The sequence below is a fragment of the Octopus sinensis genome, linkage group LG9 (genome assembly GCF_006345805.1).
Source record: "Octopus sinensis linkage group LG9, ASM634580v1, whole genome shotgun sequence".
Classification (NCBI taxonomy): Eukaryota; Metazoa; Mollusca; class Cephalopoda; order Octopoda; family Octopodidae; genus Octopus; species Octopus sinensis.
In genome coordinates, this window is record NC_043005.1 from 90,405,989 (window position 1) to 90,422,533 (window position 16,545).

A 16,545-nucleotide genomic window follows, 5' to 3' on the forward strand; every position below is an offset into this window, starting at 1 on the left:
TAGGTAGGGCCACCTAGATGAGGTTGTATATTGTAAGAGTTGAAAGAGTTGTGTTCCCAGATACAACGCTGATCCAATACAAACACACTTGGCCTGCTGGAGAGAGTAGCTAAACCATCCTCAACTCCCACTCCACAATCATAGAATAAAAAAGAATACAATACACACCATCGTTCTGGGTGCATTGTGTCTGAGAAGAGAAAAAGATGCAATGGTCAAGGCTGGAATGCCTTTCATTATAGAGCTGCTGTTTTAATCAGAGTTGAACTGGAGCTAAACAACAACGTATGTTAGAATATTTGAGTTTCAATCATTTTGAGATCATCCATTTGAGGAAAAAGGTCATTAGAATAAGTGACACTAGCTAATAACCTTTAATTACTTTCTTACCACCTTTAATAATTAGCTTTAGACATCAGCAAAAAATCTACCACAATCCTAGTTCTTTTTCTTTTGAATATTTTAATTACAGAAAATTTTTTACCTTCAATTTTTCAATGTTTGTGTGGGATGGGAGGAAGGTCATGGTTTATTTGTCAAAGCAATACGTTTTACTGTTGAATGCTTTTGTACTTAATGCTAACAAATCAGCCATGACATAGACCTCCCCCACAACACTTTTATTCAGGTTAGGGTTATGAATCTTGCTTAAGGGTACAACACAATTATAATAGTGGTAAATAGTCCAGGATTTACAGCCATCAAGTTCAAACTCCAACAGAGGAAGGAGAAGAGCCAACATGAACTTTCATCCTTGGCTGTCCTTAAGATATTAAGCATGTACCAAAGATACAATGCAAACAGTTTACTTGGCGAGTCCACCTTGTCTCTTATCATAGTTCTTTTGAGATTCAGTACTTTTGTTTTAATTATTTTTGAAACTAAGGAAGAATTTAGTCAAATATCTTTGTCTTTATTAAGCTAGTGATTAGAACATAAGTTGTATTATTTTGATGAAAGGTTTAAATTTAGATCACTATAAAATGAGGAGTTTCTATCATAGAAACAGGGGCAGTTTCTATGATTTGGGTGTGTTAGTATCAACAGGGTTTAAAGATTATCCCAGATTGTGCTGTCAAGTGAGACAAGGTGTAACCAATAATGGCCAAAACCTATCTGTTACCTAAATACAGCACCCACTTCTTCCTTTTATGGCTGTAACTATTTTCCTAAATGTGATATTTTACCTTCATTCTATTGTAGACATGTGGACATCGCTGGAAATCCGTTTTTGTTGATGATCAGTATGTTAAAACATTTTACATGAAAGGGTTCTGTGTGGTCACTACGTTAAATGGATCAAAAAGCCGCAGACCTCTTCTCATGAAATCAGACAAAATTACAGCTGGTGGAACATCATTGAAATATACCCAGGTAAGTACAACTATTGAACAGGAGTATTAATTCTGTTGATCTCATTGGACTCATGGAGGCTACTCCTTACCTCAGACCGAACAACAACAACAACAAATAAAGATTGATCAACATTGAAATTGTGAATAGCTCTCATCGTCGTTATCATTGACATCATCATCATCATCATCATCATCATCAGATGTATGGTTAGAGAAGCTTGCTTCCCAACCATTAGTCTTGGGTTTAGTTTCACTTTATGGCGCCTTGGTCAAGTGTCTTCTACAATGATGTTGAGCCAACCAAAAGCCTTGTGAGTGGATTTGGTAGATGGAAACTGAAAGAAGCCCATTGTGTGTATATATATATATATATATATTACTGCATGGCACCTTGTGCAAGTGTCTTCGACTATAGCCTCAGGCTGACCAAAACCTTGTGAGTGGATTTGGTAGACGGAAACTGAAAGAAGACCGTCGTATATATATATTTGTGTGTATGTGTCTCTGTGTTTGTCCCCCTGCCATCACTTGACAACCAATGCTGATGTGTGTATGTCCCCATAACTTAGCAGTTTGGCAAAAGAGGCTGATAGAATAAGTACTAGGTTTACAAAGAATAAGTTCTGGGGTCGATTCCTTCGACTAACACCATTTAAGGAAGAGCTCGAGCATGGCCACAGTAAAATGACTGAAACAAGTAAAAGAATACAAGAATGTATACACAAAAGAAAATTTGCCGTTTTACCCTTTCTTTTTTTTTCCCGTTTCCCCACTTTCTTCCTGAGAAAACAAAGCACCAGAATGCAGGACCTGGCGCCAGTCCTGCTTTTCCTCAATCCAAAGATTTGAGCAAAGTTGATTCCAACACCGGGATCAACTTCATGAAAGCATGGAGGCCTGCTGGTAAAATGCTGCTCCTCTAAATATAAACCTTACCTGTCATTGTGGTGTTGTGGCACGAAGCAAAGCAGGCCTTGCCGTCCACTCAAGAAAACACAGAGTAAATGATCCTGAAGCACTCAAGCAAACTGAGTCCTCAACTTGTTCCATTTGCCAAAATGTTTGCAAGGAACCAGCAGACTTCAAGAGACACCTTCATGTCCAGAGAACATGATCAATGCTTTATTTTATTAAGCTCTCTTTTGTCGTTCATGACAAGAGAACCCATCCATATATCATCATCATCATCATCGTTTAACGTCCGCTTTCCATGCTAGCATGGGTTGGACCATTTGATTGAGGTCTGGCGAACCAGATGGTTGCACCAGGCTCCAATCTGATCTGGCAAGGTTTCTACAGCTAGATGCCCTTCCTAACGCCAACCACTCCAAGAGTGTAGTGGGTGCTTTTATGTGCCACTGACATGGGGGCCAGTCAGGCAGTACTGGCAACGATCTCACTTGAATGTTTTTACACGTGCCACCAGCACAAGTGCCAGTAAGGCGACGCTGGTAAAATATAAATTAGAGTTAAAACCATTATTATGCAACTCAAACAGTAATAGACATAAACCAAAACATAAATAACAATTAAAATATATTTTTATAAAACATATAACTTATAACTAGATCTCAAAAAGTATAAACATGAATGATCAATATATAATAAGTAAAAAAAACTACGTATGTTTTTCACGGCTACAATTAAATTTGAATTACAATTAAATTTAAATTTAATATATATATATATTCTTTTATTCTTTTGCTTCAGTCATCCAACTGCAGCCATGCTGGAGCACCGCCTTTAGTTGAGCAAATCGATCCCAGGACGACTTATTCTTTGTAAGCCTAGTACTTACTCTATCGGTCTCATTTGCCGAACCACTAAGTTACAGGGATGTAAACACAGAAGCATCGGTTGTCAAGTGATGTTGGCGGGGGACAAACATTTACACACACACACACACACACACATATATGTATAGGACGAGCTTCTTTTAGTTTCTGTCTACCAAATCCACTCACAAGGCTTTGGTCGGCTTGAGGCTACAGTAAAAGACATTTACCCAAGGTGCCACGCAGTGGAACTGAACCCAGAATCATGTGGTTGGTAAGCAAGCTACTTACCACACAGCCTATATGTATCATCATCATCATTGTGTAATGTCCGTTTTCCATGCTGGCATGGGTTGGATGGCTCAACTGGGGTCTGGGAAGCCAGGAGGCTGCACCAGGCGCCAGTCTGATCTAGCAGTGTTTCTACAGCTGGATGCCCTTCTTAACATCAACCATTCTGTGAGTGCAGTGGGTGCATTTTATGTGCCACTGGCACAGGGGCTAGAGGGGGCTGGCAGCAACCATGATCGGTTGGTGATTTTTACAGGCCACTGGCACAGAAGCCAGTCAAGGCAGCACAGGCATCGACCACATTTGGACGGTGCTTTTTATGTGCTACCGGCACAGCGATCACAACTACAATTTCCATTTCAATTTGATTTTGATGTACTTGACTCATCAGGCCTCCTCAAGCACAGCATGTCGCCCTACGATCCAAGGTACTTATATATATATATATATATATATATATATATATATATTGTTACGAATACCTGGCGTCGCTCAAACTCTTCGGAAAACCCAGGACTACCAAGCCGAGCGACGACAATCGACCGGCTCGATCGAACGGTGAATTTGCCACGGACTCAGAGAAAGAATTCGGAGGGGGAAGACGACAGTGAACTCGGCAACCAGCGACTGGAATTAACACAACAACAGCAGCAGGAAGAGACAGAGAGACACGGCGGAAAGCAGTAGTTTATAACAATTATTACGACATCAAATACAATGTAAAATACATCAGGTACATCAAAGAAAATACATGCAAAAAAACAAGAAAACAACAAATCAAAGCATGCAGATACAATATACAGTTCAGAGACAAATCAGTTCAGATCAATTGATGTTCACGATACAGTTCAAAGTTCAAATAATGTCTACATTAAAGTCTTTCTCTTTCTTTTTTCAACAATTCTGTAATACAGTTCTTTTCACAATCTCTTTTCCTTAATTCAGTACTTCTTCCTCCTTTTTTTTAACACATCAATTCTTTTTCCTTCTTTAACACATCAAAACATAAACAACACATACTGTTACATTTTCTAGTTACAACTCCTACTACAAATAGCCAAATGCCTTCATGCCGTAGTCCCTCTCTCTCGCTCTTCTTAATCCTATGTGTATGTCCCTCTCATCGTTGTCGTTGCCTCTCGCCGTAATCTCTCCCAGCTCCTTCTCAGCTCCTTAATTCTATCTGCCTGTCTTCCTCTTTCACATTCACTATCATTCTCTCATTTGTCATCCCTCACATTGTCTGCCTGTCTTCCTCTACACTGTCATTCCTCTCGCTTGTCTGTTACCAATTCACTGTCTCCGGCCGAACTGTCCACAAACTCACAGCTCGTCGCTTTTTAAAGGGTAGCTTCCTCGACCCTTCTTTGACCGGAAAAAGGGCAGAGGTCTCTCCGAAAGTCATTACTCTTTCGTGAATCTGGCAGAACAAAGGACAATAACTTTATATCCCAGACTTTCAGACTACAAACCAGCAAAGTAGGTCATAGCATTGTTTCCGAACTGACCCCCCCCCCCATATCAATATATATATATATATATATATATATATATATATATATATGAGAAAGAATAAGTTCAAGTAGAACAAATCAAACTTTTTGGGGAGTCCAAAAAAGAGAAAATATTTCTAATAAATATTCATCATATCAAAATGATAGCCTGCTAAAGCAAGCAATTAAAATATGATAATAATAAGTAAAAGTCGATAATGTGGACCCTACTTATTTTACCAGTCACTATTTATTGAATGGGTAAATCTGTCAATAGTGGAAAGAGACATACCTCAATATCTAAATATCATCCTCATCATCATCATTTAATGTCTGCCTTCCATGCATACATAGGCAGGATGGATGACAGGAATCAGCCAGGTAGAAGGCTACTGTATCTGTTTTGGCAGGGTTTTTATGGCTGGATGCCCTTCCTAGCACCTACCACTCCACAGAGTGGACTGAATGCATTTTACAGGTGAGGTCAGTTTTGACATGGTTTTTTTACAGTTGGATACCCTTCCGAATGCAAACCATTTTACAGTGTGGACTGGATACTTTTTACATGGCACCAGCACTGGCAGGGTTACCAAGTAACTTGCACAACAAAGAATTTTGAGAGGGGAGGGAGCATTGGAGGAGGTGGTCTTGTGTTAGAAATTGATTTTGTTTTTACTGATTTTACTGATTTGAGCAACAAGTACAGTGAAGAATTCCGGGTAGAGGTAGGGGTCCACCAAGGCTCAGTCCTCAGCCCCCTCCTATTTATCATAGTCCTCCAGGCAATAACGGAGGAATTCAAGACAGGATGCCCCTGGGAGCTCCTCTATACTGATGACCTTGCTCTAATTGCTGAGTCACTATCAGAACTGGAGGAGAAGTTTCAGGTGTGGAAGCAAGGATTAGAATCGAAGGGCCTTAGAGTCAATCTAGCTAAAACCAAAGTCCCAATAAGTAGGAAGGTAGACAAATCACAAACGCCTTCAGGTAGATGGCCCTGCTCGATCTGTAGAAAAGGTGTAGGTAGAAACTCTATAAGACGCACCAAGTGCAAGCTATGGACACATAAGAGGTGCAGCAATGTCAAAGGAAGGCTAACTAGGAAGATAGTTTTTGTATGTGGCAGATGCTCAGGAGCAATAAACACTGAAAATGCTCTGAGACCAACTTCTGCCACTTTCCAGGGAGAAAAACTAGAAATAGTTGATAACTTCCGTTACCTAGGTGACCAAGTCAGTAGCGGAGGTGGGTGTGCTGAAAGTGTAACTGCTAGAGTAAGAATAGCTTGGGCAAAGTTCAGAGAGCTCTTACCTCTGCTGGTGACAAAAGGCCTCTCGCTCAGAGTAAAAGGCAGACTGTATGACGCGTGTGTACGAACAGCCATGCTACATGGCAGTGAAACATGGGCCGTGACTGCTGAGGATATGCGTAAGCTCGCAAGAAATGAAGCCAGTATGCTCCGATGGATGTGTAATGTCAGTGTTCATACTTGACAGAGTGTAAGTACCTTGAGAGAAAAGCTGGACCTAAGAAGCATCAGTTGTGGTGTGCAAGAGTGACGTTTGCGCTGGTATGGTCATGTGGCGAGAATGGATGAAGATAGTTGTGTGCAAAAGTGCTACACCCTAGCGGTTGAGGGAACCTGTGGAAGAGGCAGACCCAGGAAAACCTGGGACGATGTGGTGAAGCACAACCTTCGAACTTTAGGTCTCACTGAGGAAATAACTAGAGACCGAAACCTCTGGAAGTATGCCGTGCGTGAGAAGACCCAGCAGGACAAGTGAGACCATAACCCGTGGCCTTCTACATGGGATGTAGCCAGTCCACTTATGCATACCTTCCCTTCTTGGGACACAAAACTCTACTTGTGAAGACCTGTTGAGGCAAGTGAGAATCAGAATCAAAATCGATCAATGGAAATTGCAGCTGAGATACCAGTGCCGGTGGCACGTAAGAGAACCATCCGAATGTGGCCGTAGCCAGCGCCGCCCCGACTGGCCTCGTACTGGTGGCACGTAAAAAGCACCATCCATTCGTGGCCATTGCCAGCCCCACCTGCCCCCCGTGCCGGTTGCACATAAAAAGCACCATCCGATCGTGGCCGTTTGCCAGACTTGTCTGGCACCTGTGCCAGTGGCACGTAAAAAGCACCCACTACACTCATGGAGTGGTTGGCGTTAGGAAGGGCATCCAGCTGTAGAAACATTGCCAGATCAGACTGGGCCTGGTGCAGCCTTCTGGCTTCCCAGACTCCAGTTAAACTGTCCAACCCATGCTAGCATGGAAAGCGGATGCTAAACGATGATGATGATGATGATGATGATATTGTCATATCAATGTATTTGATCTTCATATTTAGACTTGATGTGAACGCAACCTAATTACACACACATACACATATGCATTATATATATACGTAACTAAATAGGGTTAAGCAACAAGTTGCTTAGCCACATACCGAAAATTTAGAAATAGCAGTCAAAGACCGCTTATTCCTATTTTCTACAAATATAGCTCCACATATAACATATACCTGTAACATATGCAAAAAGAAGGAAAAATAACAAAAACAAACAGTCTTCGGTTAGTTGTGGATGCATTTCTGGGTTAGAATTATAAAGAACTCATTCCCATCTTCAGCACAACTTTCCATTAAGTTATAGATTTGCAAATGCTATATATATATACACACATTTACGTATATGTACATGTATGTATGTATATATATATATATATATATATATGTATGTATGTATGTATATATATGTATACATATATATGCGTGTGTGTCTGTGTGTACATACAGGTGTGGCTGTATGGTAAGATGTTTGCTTCACATTCACATAGTTCAGGGTTCAGTCCCACTGCTTGGCACATTAGGCAAGTGTCTTCTACCATAGCCTTGGGCCAATCAAAGATGTGTGAGTGGATTTGGTAGATAGAAACTGATAAAATAAGTACCTGACTTAAAAATAAAAGTACTGGGATCAATGCATTCAACTGAAATTTTTCATGGTGATGCCCCAGCATGGCCACAGCCAAATAGCTGAAATAGGTAAAATGTGAAATACATGTGTGTACAGAAGTTAATATGTATAGGATGTCTTCTTCACAGTTTCTTCTGAGCAAATTTAACCTCCCAGAGACTGTAGTTGATGGTACATATTCATGGTGCCCTATAGTGGGATGGAACATGGAACCATGTGATTGCAAATCAAACTTCTTAACCGCTTGGCCATGGCAGGGTAAAAAAGCAAAAGTTTATTTCATATCTCGTTGAAAGAAATAATATTCTTTGGTATTTATTTATTTATTTACTTTTACCTGCAGGATGGTCAGAAGATTATTGTCGGTGTTCTTGGGAGAGATAAATATCCAGGTAAGAGTCTTTCTTCTTCAGACAATATAAACCACTTCCATTTTCAGTTTAAATTAAAGGCTTCTATTAGCAACAGGAATTTTAGTTAATTAATGAAAATAAAAAACAAAAAAAATTGGATGGAAAATACCAAAAAGGCACCAGTGGGGCTGTGTGGTAAGAAGTTTGCTTCCAATCCACATGGTTCTGGGTTCTGTCCCATTGTTTGGTACCTTGAGAAAGTGTCTTCTGCTATAACCACAGGCCAATCAAAACCTTGTGAGTAGATTCAACAAATGGAAACTGAAAGAAGCCTGTTGTGTATAGCTATACCCCGTTCAAAATTTGCATTAGTTTTTGTATGAAACAAAACAAAAAAAAATAATAAAAGGAAGGGATTGGGGGGTGCTTGTTTGTAGTTTGTAGAGGAAATGTTAAACATGGCTGGAATGAAAACCTGAACATCTAAAAGACTTTGCCTCTGGTCATTGCTAAATCTCTATCCCTCTTCATTGTTAAAACTGAAGAAGCTAGAAAAGACCGATCGTATTTCAGTCTAATTGTCATTTTAAATGACTGAGGCTTTCCTTTCTCTGTCTCTATCGCTCCACTTCTTTTCTCAATGATTAAGAGAGTAAAGGTGCGTAGCTCAGTGGTTAGGGGTATTCCGGCCATGATCATAAAGTCATGAGCACGATTCCCAGTGGCACGCTGTGTTCTTGAGCAAGACACTCTACTTCACTTTGCTGCAATCCACTCAACTGACGAAAATGAGTTGTAGATGTAATTCAAAGGAGCCAGCCTTGTCACATTCTGTGTGAAGCTGAATCTCCTTGAGAACTACGTTAATGGTATGCATGTCTGCGAGCTGGAAGAAATGTTAGCACGCCGGGCGAAATGCTTAGCAGTATTTCATCTGTCATTACGTTCCGAGTTCAAATTCCGCCGAGATCGACTTTGGCTTTCATCCTTTCGGGGTTGATAAATTAAGTACCAGTTACGTACTGGGGTCGATATAATCGACTTAATCCGTTCATCTGTCCTTGTTTGACCTCTCTGTGTTTAGCCCCTTGTGGGTAGTAAAGAAATAGGTATACATGTCTGTGGATTACTCAGCCACTTGCGAGTTAATTTTACAAGCAGACTGTTCCCTCGATCAGGTAAACAGGAACCTCATCGTCATAACCAATGGAGAGCCATTCTTTAAAAAGAGTGAAAGAAAAGGAAATGTTTCATATTGTAAGGCAAAAATGTCAAGTGTTCAGTATAAGCAGTGAAAGCCAAGACGAAATAATTGCTATTCTGTCGTGTATTCACCCTCGACTCATGCTCAGTTTCATAACAACAGCCTGTGCATTGGTGTTTATCTGGGGACTTGGCTTCCATATCTGTGAGACCCACAAATTCCACTGTTAGGACCTGATTAACACCCATAGTGATCCTAACAACTAAAAAGATTTTCCTGCCCCATCGATCAACATCAATGGAATTTGTAGTTTGTGGCACATAAGAGAACCATACGAATGTCTCCATAGCCAGCACCGCATCAACTGGCCCCCGTGCTGGTGGCACGTAAAAAGCACCATCCGATCGTGGCCGTGCCAGCCTCGCCTGGCCTCCATGCCGGTGGCACGTAAAAAGCACCATCTGAGCGTGGCTGTTCGCCAGCCTCGTCTGGCACCTGTGTCGGTGGCACATAAAAAGCACCCACTACACTCACGGAGTGGTTGGCATTAAGAGGGGCATCCAGCTGTAGAAACACCGCCAGATCTGACTGGCCTGGTGCAGCCTTCGGGCTTCACAGACCCCAGTTGAACCGTCCAACCCATGCTAGCATGGAAAGCGGACGTTAAACGTTGATGATGATGATGATGATGATGTTGTATAGGATCTTTTTTCATTTTCTTCCAACTGCTTGAAGGTTTACCTTGCTCCAATCCACTCAGCTGGCCAAAATGAGTTGTAGCTTTAATTCAAAGGGACCAGCTTTGTCACATTCTGTGTGAGGCTAAATGCCCCTGAGAACTTTGTTAATGGTATGCATGTCTGTGGAGTACTCAGCCACTTGCACGTTAATTTTATCCTTGTGTGGTAATGAAAAGTGAAAGTGACATCCTGTATTTGCTGTAGTTATTTGTCTTTGATTGTCTTTGTACTTATGTACTTTTGTTTGGATCTGTGTATCTACTTTTCTTTCAATGTATGTATCAGTGTACTCTGAAAATACTGATAAATATTTAAAAACTCAATATTTAAAAGCAAAAAAAGGAGAGCCACCTTCCTTTCAGTCACTACTCACTGTCTCTCTCACTTTTTCCCTTTCTCTCCCACTTCCTTTCTGTCCATCTCTCTCGCTTTTAATTTAACAACGTGTGTATGTATCTATGTATCTACTTTTCTTTCGATCTATGCATCAGACTACTCTGAAAATACTGATAAACATTTAAAACCCCAAAAAGGAATACCACTCACTACTCGCTCACTCTCTGTCTTTCTCTCTCACTTCCTCTCTGCCCCTCCCCACACTCCCACTTTGCCACTCACTTCAACTATACCTCCTCTGCTTAAGACCTTTTATTTCTCTTTTTCTTTGTACCTCGCCCTTCAACCTTTTTAGCTCTTCCTTTGGAGTAAGTGTGACACACACCACAGGTACATACATATCAGAGATGCTGCAACTCATTTTTATAACAGAGGGAATTGGAGCAATGTGAAATAAAGTTTCTTGCTCAAGAACACAACACACAGCCTGGTCTGGGAATTGAGCTCACTACCTCATGATTGGGAGACTGATGCTCTAACCACTGAGCCATGCACCTTCATGCATACACACACACATACACACACACACACATATATATTCTTTTATTCTTTTATTTGTTTTAGTCATTTCACAGCAGCCATGCTGGAGCACTGCCTTTAGTCGAAGAAATCAACTACAGGACTTATTCTTTGTAAGACTAGTACTTACTCTATCGGTCTCTTTTGCTGAACTGCTAAGTTACAGAGAGGTAAATACACCAACATCGGTTGTCAAGTGATGGTGGGGGGACAAACATATACATATATATATATATATATATATATATATATATATATATATATATGTACATATACAACAGGCTTCTTTCAGTTTCTATCTATCAAATCCACTCACAAAGCTTTGGTTGGTCTGAGGCAATAGTAGAAGACACTTGCCCAAGGTGCTATGCAGTGAGACTGAACCAGTGTTGGTTTGTTTATGTCCTCAGAGCTGAGCAGTTTCACATAAGTGACCAATTAGAATAAGTACAAGGCTTAAAAAAATAAGATGAAATAGGTGCAGGAGTGGCTGTGTGGTAAGAAGCTTGCTTCACAACTACATGGTTCCAGGTTCAGTCCCACTGCATGGCACCTTGGGCAAGTGTCTTCTACTATAGCCTTGGGCCAACCAAAGCCTTGTGAATGGATTTGTTAGATGGAAACTGAAAGACGCCTGTCATATATATATATATATATATATATATATATATATATATAGATAGATAGATAGATATAGATATGTAGATATATGTATGTGTGTCTGTGTTTGTCCCCCCACCATTGCTTGACAACTGATGTTAGTGTGTTTACATCACCGTAACTTAGTGGTTCGGCAAAAGAGACTCGTTGAATAAGTACTATGCTTACAAAGAATAAGTCCTGGGGTCGATTTGTTTTGACTAAAAGGCGGTGCTCCAGCATGGTCGCAGTCAAATGACTGAAACAGGTAAAAGATAAAAGATAATAAACAGCAATATTTTCTTTTTTATATATATATATTTTATTTACTATATTTGATGGTGTGAAAGATTCGCTTTTTTCCAAATAAAAATACCTCAGAAAAATCACCCCTGGTCCTATATGCAAAGCAGAGCTTAGATTGCTTTAAGTATTCATGTTATAATACACTAAAGCATTTTTTCTTGAATATATGCTGCTGAAATGGGGATGCTGTAATATGCCCATGTGTCTTTTATGCAGCCAAATATGGTATTTTTCAATTCTTTTTGCATGAAATTTCAAATTAATAAACCAGCTGTTGTAATTCTAAAATCTAGGAGAGTACAAAAATCTGAAATGGATATTAAGATGTTGAATGGAAATTTTGTTAGAAATTCAAATATTGAATAATATTCCTTCAGTATTTCAAATAAACTGGTGCAAGCATGGCTGTGCAGTTAAGTTTCCTTCCCAACCATGTGGTTTTGAGTTCAGTCCCAGTTCACAGGTTGGTCAAAGCCTTGCGAGTGAATTTGGTAGGCAGAAACTGAAAGGCAGCAAGATGGCAGATACATTAGCAAGCCAGGTGAAATGCTTAGCAGTATTTCGTCCAACTTTTTGTTCTGAGTTCAAATTCTGCCAAAGTTGACTTTGCCTTTCATCCTTTCAGAGTCAATTAAATAAGTAGCAATTACGCACTGGGGTCAATATAATCAACTTAATCTGTTTGTCTGTCCTTGTTTGTCTCCTTGGTATGTAACCCCTTGTAGGCAGTAAAGAAATAAGAAACTGAAAGAAGCCTGTTGTGTGTATGTATATATATTTATGTGTGTGTGTCCTTGTCTTGACATCATATACTGCTTGTAAAGTGTTGTTCATTCCCAATTTTCCATGAAGAAAAGCCTGACCATTAGAAAATATTGCTAGAAAACAGGTGAGGATTGTTTCAAGACAGGCATCTAACCAAGAAATCTGCCTCAACAAGTTTCATCCAACCCATGCAAGAATGGAAGAGGGATGTTAAAATGATGCTGGTTGTAATGCCATGCCACTGGTGTCACTACTGTTTTACTCTCTATGCTTACGTGGATCGGATGAAATTCATTGATGCAGATTTTCTATGGCTGGATGCTCCTTGCTATCACCAACACTTACTTGTTCCCAGGTAAGGTAATATTTCTATCATAAGCAGACACGTTTTTCATAGAAAACTGGAAACAAAGAACTCCATTTGTATGATGGTGATATCTGTTTACAGGTATTACACGATGTCAAAACAAGGCATCACTTTCAGCCAAGTTTGACTTTGCCTTTCATCCGTTTGGAGTCGATAAATTAAGTATCAGTTTCATACTGAGGTTGATCTAATCGACTGGCCCCCTCCCCAAAAATTTCAGGCCTTGTACCTAGAGTAGAAAAGAATGTCTGCTCACATCTTCTCAATCAGTCGTTGCAAAATTTTGGGCCTTGTGCCTAGAGTAGAAAAGACAAGGCGTCACAAACATGCATGTACAGACACTTACACATACATATGTATGTGTGTTGTGTGTGTGTGTGTGTGTGTGTGTGCATGTGTGTCTGTACATCCTTGTGTGTTATGTGTGTGTGTGATTATTTGTGTTATGTACACACACACACACACACAAAATCAGCTTCTTTCAGTTTTCATCTACAAAATCCATTCAGAAGGCTTTTCTTGGCCCAGGGCTTTAGTAAGAGATACTTGCCCAAGGTGCCATGCAGTGGAACAGAACCTAAAATCAACTGCAGAATGACCTTCTTAAACAGGCAGCACTGCCTGCATCCAACCACATAACCTCTGACTGCATCAATAGAAGACGGGGGCCAAACATGAAACCTGTATGGTACTAAGTTCAGAGTAATTTGGCTGTTTATACATCTAGGATCATTTCCTTTACCCTCAGTCAGTTTTCCTTACTAAATTTTGATGAGATATCTCAGTTGGTAATTCCTTAGAATGGTAATCAGTTCCAAGTCTTTTCTGGGTCAAAATCATCATTAATAGAATAACATCCCCGATTAAGCTAACCTAATCTTGGAATAAATATGTCAGATTTGGTTCAATTATAGAAATTGATGAAGTCTGACCTATAAACATTATATTGACCTATAAATATATTCTTAGATGAGGTGGGGGATTTAAGAAAGATTTGTATCTGCCCTACTTTAAACGAATAATTTTTGTAAAATTGGTGCAGACATGGAGAAGTTTGTCTCCCAATCCCTTAGTCTCAGGCTCATTCCCACTGCATGGCACTTTTCGTGATGTCATCATCATCATCATCATCATTTAACGTTTGCTTTCCATGCTAGCATGGGTTGGACGATTTGACTGAGGTCTGGCGAACCAGACTCCAATCTGATCTGGCAGAGTTTCTACAGCTGGATGCCCTTCCTAACGCCAACCACTCTGAGAGTGTAGTGGGAGCTTTTATGTGCCACCGGCACGAGGGCTAGTTTGGTGGTACTGGCAACGACCACGCCCACTTGTAAATGAGTGCCACTCTCATGCAAGCAGTGTTCCTCCTTTCCTTCATTTCCAATATTCTACATGAACAACATCTGGCCATGGAGAAATATTGCCTTGCTTAGAAACAAGTGAGGTTTGGTGACAGGATGGGCATCTGATGAAAAAAAATCTAATTGTAAGTAGTGGTGGTGGTGGTGCTGCTGCTGCTGCTGTATTTGATGTTGTTGTTGTTGTTGAGCTGTCAGAATCATTACTACTTCAGGCAAAATGCTTACCAACATTTCGTCCATTTTTACATTCTGAGTTCAAATTCCTCTAAGGTTGTCTTTATCTTTCATCCTGTCAGGGTCAGTAGAATAAGTACCAGCCAAGTACAAGGGTTGATGTAATCGACTTTTCCCTCCCCTCAAATACTGCTGGACTCATGCCAAAGTACGTCAGAGAATACTGTGACTTCTGTGGGTCAAATTATTAAAGAAAATCTATGGATATCCGTTTGTTCAGCAGCAGAACGTAGGCAGAGCCTCTCAAAGACATCTAAGCATAACATATTGTTATTTGCAGATTTTACATGATTCACTAAGATGACTATTGCTACACTGTCTTCTGTATTCATTGATCCTAAAAATCTGCAAAAAAGAAATATATAATTTGAGCTGCTTTTATTAAAACTGTAACTGACTTTACGTCCACCCTGTACGCTGTAAAATTCTATGTAACTAGCAAAGGAATTCTTGTCTTATTTTAATTTTACTTTTTGTTGTTGCTGATATTTAGTTTGTGCTGAAGGCAGGAATATGAATGCATTCCTCTATCAAGATATGGCCTTCCTTGAAATTAAAGATTACTTTAGGTTACAAAATATCTTTGTTTTTCTTTCTTTGACAAATTAGTTAAACTGAGAAATCTTTGATAAGCTCTCTCTCTCTCTTCTTTCACTTATGGCTATATGTCTATTTTAACATTTATGTATCTGTGTTCCCAATTACATAACGAGAGATTGATGTTATTTTAAATAACAACAACAATAATAATGGTTTTTAATTTTGGCACAAAGCCTGAGCAATAATAAAGGCCAGCGATTTTAGGGGAGAGGGTAAGTCGATTACATTAACGTCAGTGCTTAATTAGTACTATATTCTTTTGACCCTAAAAGGATGAGAGGCAAAGTTGACCTCTACGGGATTTGAGCTCAGAACATAAAGAGGCGGAAGAAATGCTGTTCAGCATTTTTTCTAATGTACCAACAATTCTGCCATCTCATTGCCTTAATAATAATAATAATCATAATAATAATAATAATAATAATAATAATAAATTATAATAATGATAATAAACGCCCTGATGCAGTACCAGGCAGTGGCTCTCATGGCTTCTTATCTTAACTGATTGGAAGTGTTATCATGTACATTGTTTTGTCTTGGTATAAAAGATGGGCTACAGCAAATATTCTGCTCAATACCACAGATTTGCTTGTCAGCTGTTTGACCGTAACCAGTTGAGCATGTCCCTTAGTGGCTGATGATATGTGCATCTCTGATCACGAGCAGATGTAGTGGGGGAGCATCATAGCCATGTGTTGAGAGGGATTCTTTGGGGTTAGTTAAGTTAAGTTAAGTTAATTTTTTGGCTCAAAAAGCAAAAAGCAAGGCCATGTAGGGGGACATGGAGTTATGTACAGGGTGGTGTTCAGGCCATTTGTGGTCAAGGGAGACTTTGAACCGAGTGGTCGTCGGCATCTTCACTCTCTTGTCCGGCAGCTTATTCCATGGATCCACAACCCAGACGGAGAAAGCCCCTCTCCTTTGATTGAGATGAAATCGTCGCAGATAGAGCTTTTCGGAGTGACCCCGCAGCCGACGTTCTGGAGCAGGAGTGAAGAACAGCTCTTTCGAGAGGTTACACTTTCCGCTTATGATGTTGTGAGCAAGAATGAGATCACCACGGCGTCGTCGTTTTTCTAGAGAATAAAGGTCGAGTGTCTTCAGCCTTTCTTCATAAGACAAATGCTTGAGACCAAGAACCATGTGGGTAGCCAGCT

The 16,545-nt window shown here is 40.0% G+C and overlaps 1 protein-coding gene across 1 annotated transcript in view; it reads left to right on the forward strand.

Moving 5' to 3' along the window:
- The window catches only part of LOC115215377 (integrin alpha-4-like), a 205,572-nt gene that overhangs the window by 150,012 nt on the left and 39,015 nt on the right, over window positions 1–16,545 (forward strand). Inside the window, exons 4-5 of the mRNA XM_029784535.2 lie at window positions 1,204–1,374; window positions 8,245–8,293. Of these exons, the coding sequence (XP_029640395.1) occupies window positions 1,204–1,374; window positions 8,245–8,293 (220 nt within the window). The remainder of the gene's footprint in view (window positions 1–1,203; window positions 1,375–8,244; window positions 8,294–16,545) is intronic.